This window comes from Dipodomys ordii, unplaced genomic scaffold, assembly GCF_000151885.1.
Source record: "Dipodomys ordii isolate 6190 unplaced genomic scaffold, Dord_2.0 Scaffold48, whole genome shotgun sequence".
In the NCBI taxonomy this organism is placed as follows: domain Eukaryota; kingdom Metazoa; phylum Chordata; class Mammalia; order Rodentia; family Heteromyidae; genus Dipodomys; species Dipodomys ordii.
This window is the reverse complement of record NW_012267264.1, coordinates 1,007,492-1,012,861: the sequence shown is the minus strand read 5'-3', so window position 1 is coordinate 1,012,861 and position 5,370 is coordinate 1,007,492. Positions and strand designations below refer to the sequence as shown.

Here is a 5,370-nt window from a genome sequence, read left to right as displayed (position 1 = left end):
GCATACCTCCCCTTCTGGCCCTTTTCCCCCCCCCTGATTAGAGATCAGAGCCTAGACTTTTCTGCCCAGGCTGGCATAGACCTGGAATCCTCAAATCCTAGCCTCTTCATTAGCTAGGATTACAGGTAAGAGCCAACGGCTCCCAGCTTTTGTAGTCTTTTGCTTCTATGATCTGTGCTGCGATGACTCCTTAGACTTCTCCACCGGTGGGACTATCTCAAAGGACAGTTCAATTTTGGTTGAAGGGCGAAGACTGATCAAATGATGAACCAAAAGCTTGTGGGCTGAGCTAGGAAGCTTCCAAGTGCCTACCTGCCTGCCAATCAGCGCGTCCTAACTTTTCTTCTTTTCCGTCTTGGACACCTTTTCCTTCTAGACAGACCAGACAGCCTGGAAAGTAGGGGAAAGGTCACGGCTGGGATGACCGCCCAGGCTGCCCAGGGGCTCAGGCTTTTTTTTAAAATTTGCCAGTGGGAGCTCTCACTTTTCTCTCCCACACAGATCAGTACTTGCCGGTGCTCGCCCAACAGCCATTCTTGGGGTTCAGGGGACCCCCCTCCCAGCCCCTTGCTTTGAGTCATCCCTGCCTTTGATGAGCTTTGATCCACAAGTCCCCTCCCCAGAAGGCGCCAAGCCGCCCCCGGCCAGGGGCGAGCGGAGTGCTGAGATGGGGTCTCGCTAGGGCCAGGTCAGGCCGTCCCTGTGCATCGCCACCCAATCAATGCATCCCACCAATTAATGGCACATTTCCTATGCGAGGCAACGCTTGGCCGGCGGAGCTGAGCGCGGGAGGCCGGAGGGCGTGCCCGCTTCCGAGGGGGCCCCGCTCGGGGGGGGGGGCACAGGCGCGGGAGGCACGGAGGGGCCCTGACGCCCGACAGCGTGCGCTCTCCGAGGTCTGGCTAAGAAGCTTTGTTTTAGTCGGGCGGGGGGGGGCGGGGAACCCTCGGACTTGGGGGTCACTATGGGGCGTGGCCTTCCGCGACGTCGTTAGCGGAGTGAACGCGCTGTTCTGGCTCCATCAGAAGTTTCCTCCGGCAGAACGCGGTCCGTGCTGATCCTCACGCCCCGACCCCTTCCCGGCCGCCGTGACTCAACCGCCGAGCGCGCGCTCCTGGAGACAGTTTTCCCCCGGACCCGCCCCGCACCCGCTTTCAACCCCCGACCACAGACGCGCGCTGGGGAGGGGGCGTGGCTGCGGACGTGCGAGAAGGCGTGTGCATGCGGCCTAGAGTGCGCACGCGCAGGCTCCGCGGACGGGGCCTGTGCGGGGCGGAGCTACCGCTGTCGGGGGCGGGGCCTGGCTGGCCTGGTTTTGTCCGCTTCTTGAGCTGCGCCCCGGTGTCCCGAGACCGGCGTGCTGGAGCTCCCGCGCTGCTGCTCGTTGGCCGCCTTTCCTGTGGACTCTTGCTTGCCAGCTGCGATAGCGAGCTGGCCACTCCTGGCTCTTCCTCTCGAGGTGAGAGGCCCTGGGCTTCCCAGGCCTGAGATCCCTTCCCCGGCTCCCCGCCCCCGCTCCCTCGGGCTGCGCGCATGGCGTTCGGCCGCGGGGGCTGCTACCCCGCCCCAGCCTCACTCCTGTCCGCGCAGATCCTAATTTCCCCGGACCTAGATCTAAGGAGGGTCCCCGTGGCCGATCTCACGCTTTCCAGTGCTGAGTTGGGCGTCTCTTCTTTGCCCTCCCAAAGCACCCTTAGCATTGCCTTCCAACCACGATATTTAGCGTGCGGTGTGGCAAGGCCTAAGGGCAGGGCTCCTGTCTGACCACCGAGTGCTCACTGTAAGCATTCAGATATGTTTTATAGACTTAACGCTTAGTTATTTTGACTTTGGAAAAGTGTATAGTCAACTGGGATCTGACTGATAGGGGAGGAACTATTAGCAGGTTGCCTTAGTAGGGGCTGTTCTTCTATTCCCTTCTACCCCTTACTAAAAAACCCCCCAAAAACCCTTCAGGTGCTATGGTACTGGGTTTGTGCATTGCACTTACCAGGAACAGTCTTCGGGAGAATTACAAGTCTTTGGTTTTTCTATTTTGGTGTTTTTGAGACAATATCTATGTAACCTCAAGCTGTCCTGGAACTCACTCTGTAGCCAAGCTGGCCTTGAACTCATCCTTCAAGATGGGATTCACTCCACCCTCTCCAGTGATGGGATTACAGGTGTAGGCAAAAAGTCAAAATGTGTGTGTGTGTGTGTGTGTGTGTGTGTGTGTGTGTGTGTGTCTGTGTCTGTCTGTCTGTGTCTGTGTCTGTCTGTATGTGCACATGAGGATATTCAGGCTTGAACTCAGGACCTGGATGATGTCCCTTAGCTTTTCTGTTCAATGCCAGTGCTCTACTACTTGAGCCATAGCTAGCTCCACTTGTAGATTTTTTGTTGTTTAATTGGAGATAAGAATATCTCATGAACTTTGCTGCCTGGGCTGGCTTCAAACTGGGAACCTCAGTTCTCAGCTTCCAGAGTAGCTAGGCTTATAGGCATGAGCCATTGGTGCCCAGCACGCTTGGGAGTGTATCTGCTGTAGGAAAACATGCACTGATCCACAACAGTCTCCCTGGCCATCAGAGAGGATCTCTTAGTTCTGGTGAGACAAGAAGGCTCCAGATTAACCCTTGCTCTTCTCTTTCCTCAGATCAGAGGTCCTCCAGAAGCAGAAGGCAGCTCCTCTGCTCTCTGTGGGGCCTTTTCAGCCATGAGAAACATGGTGAACCTCTACCTGCTAGGTGTGGTGCTGACCCTGCTTTCCATCTTTGTGAGACTGATGGAGTCATTGGAGAGCTTACTGACAAGCCCACTGCCTGAGAATTCCTGGACCACCAGAGGTCAGCTTGCCAACACAGAACCCCCCAAAGGCCTTCCAGACCATCCATCTAGAGGAGTGCAATAAAACCTCCCTCTGCACCAGCCAGACCATGGACCACAGACATCAACATGTCCAGCCAGGTGTTCTGTTTCCTAACAAACTCATGGCACCAGTGTTTTCCAAGAATGAACTGGTATTAGGCCGGGAAGGGCCTGCTTGGATGCTCCTTGCCCTGAAAAGCTGTTGGATACACAGATGGGAGTGGGTTATGATGCTGTGCTTTGCTGTCCTTGATTGACAGTGTGGCTCTGTCACCTCTGAGGTGGGGACTTGGACTTGTGGTGCCTCAGCTTTAGCCAATGGTTAATGTATTTGACCACACATTGTAAATATCTGCCAGGGTTCCTTTGGCTATGGTTGTCTTCTGGTCTGTTCATTTGCTGTTTAGTTTCTTCTGTGAGAGCTTTTTTTTTTGGGGGGTGGTCCGGTCTGGGGCCTGAACTCTGGGCCTGGGCGCTGTCCCTCAGCTCTTCAGCTCAAGGCTAGCGCTCTACCACTTGAGCCACAGCGCCACTTCCGGCTTTTTTCTTTTTGCTTATGTGGTGCTGAGGAATTGAACCCAGGGCCTCAGGCATGCAAGGCAAGCGTTCTACCACTGAGCCACCTTCCCAGCCCCTATGAGAGCTTTTCTGTGTTTGGAAAACAATCTCCAAGGTATATGAGTTGGCTTGAGATGGGGAAGGGGATGGGTAGGAGTGTAATATCCAATATGTAGTTCACATTGTTTTACATTTTTAAGTTCTTTTTCCAACACAGAATTTATGTGTTTGCATATAATATTCCAAAGGGAGCAGTGGGCTGACTGAGTCTGCCCAGGACATGGGCATTATGGCCACCATGTGGTTTAAATGAGTTTGTTTTTTAACACAATAAAGTTGAATATATATTTCCACTATGTGTCATGTTGACTTCTGCCCTTGAAATTAATGGTAGGGAAGGGTCTTAATTCCTAGATCTAAGTTTTAACATCTAGAACTTTGAAACAGGAAAATGCTTATAGCTTTGTTTAAACATCAAACTCTGAAGCCAGGCACAAGTAGCTCTGCCTGTAATCATAGCTACTCAAGAGGCTGAGGATCCTAGCTCAGAACAATCTGATATTCAGTTACAGTCAAAAGCAGGAAGTAGAGGTGTGACTCAAGTGGTAGAGCCAGCCTGGAGCAAAACAGCTAAGCAAGAGTGTGAGGCTCTGAGGTCAAGCACTAGTCCTGGCATACATACACACAAAATTAATCTCTGGGAAGTAGTGTTGTGGCTCAAGTGGTAGAGCACTAGCCTTGAGCTGAAGAGCTGAAGGACAGTCCCCGGGCCCAGAGTTTAAGCCCCATGACTGGCAAAAACAAAACAAATCTCTGGATTGAGGGTACGGGTTAGGTCTGCCCTGTATCAAACTCTGAACCTAGGTCAAGACTGTTGAAATTGAGTCCACATACCACATAAGCTGCAATCCTGGGGTCAACCAATTGCAGCTTGAACTTTTATATGAAGGGTGGGAGGAAGGAGTGTTGTGTTGGGATTTAAACCTTGCACAGGCTAAGCCAATGTATCCCCAGGCCCTGAGTTCAAGCCTCAGGATTGGGGGGAGGGGGGAGAAAAGATGGGAAGTTATTCCTAGGTTATATGCAAATACTATGCTATTTTATATTAGGAACCAGAGCATGCAAGTATGGCCTGCAATCAATCCTGAAAACACTGAGGAATGAGTCTTCAGTCCTCTGGTGATGGCCCATCTCTAGAGAGGAGAAATTACCCTTTCCTCAACACCATTGGTCTTTAGGACTTCCATTCCAGGAGGCCTAATCATTTTTTTTAAGCTCCTGAATGTCTTATCCACCAAAGTGACTGCTCAGTTATGTTTGTTCTCAGTTATCTGTAAAATACCTCTTACAGATGATTTGTTTGAAGCAGCCTCAGTAAGTGAGCCAGGTTGCCCTTGAACTTTAAATCCTCTCATCTCAGCCTCCCCTAGTAGCTGAAAATACTAAGACAGGCAAATGATTATTTCTGTTGGCTCACCATATCTAAGTAGCTTGGCTTTTACTAAAAACAGGAAGGGTTTTAAGATTAGGTTTGTTGTTGTTGTTTTAGTCAGTCTTGGGGCTTGAACTCTGGGCCTGAACTATGTCCCTGAGCTCTTCAGCTCAAGGCTAGTGGTCTACCACCTGAGCCACAGCACTACTTCCGGTTTTCTGGAGGTTAATTGGAGATAAGTCTCACAGACTTTCCTGCCCAGGCTGGCTTTGAACCATGATCCTCAGATCTCAGCCTTCTGAGTAGCTAGGATTACAGGCATGAGCTACTGGAGCCCGGTGTTACATGCCTGTGATCCCAATATTTGTAAGGCAGAGGCTCAAGGGTGCAGAATTTGAGGCAGTCTGGTCTACATGGCAAGGCAAAACTTTCAAAAAAAAAAAAGGTTTGTTTTACTCCTTTTGGCAGCACTAGGGTTCAAACTCAAACTCAGGGCCTCGTACTTACTGGGCAAGAGCTCTACCGCCTTAGGC

The 5,370-nt window shown here is 51.5% G+C and overlaps 1 protein-coding gene across 1 annotated transcript; it reads left to right on the top strand.

Moving 5' to 3' along the window:
* The first annotated feature begins 1,321 nt into the window (after window positions 1–1,321).
* Hilpda (hypoxia inducible lipid droplet-associated) lies at window positions 1,322–3,255 on the top strand. Its single transcript, XM_013019961.1, has 2 exons — window positions 1,322–1,459; window positions 2,636–3,255. Exon 2 carries the CDS (start codon window positions 2,696–2,698, stop codon window positions 2,888–2,890), a length of 195 nt encoding a protein of 64 aa, XP_012875415.1. The 5' UTR covers window positions 1,322–1,459; window positions 2,636–2,695; the 3' UTR covers window positions 2,891–3,255.
* Window positions 3,256–5,370: the final 2,115 nt, after the last annotated feature.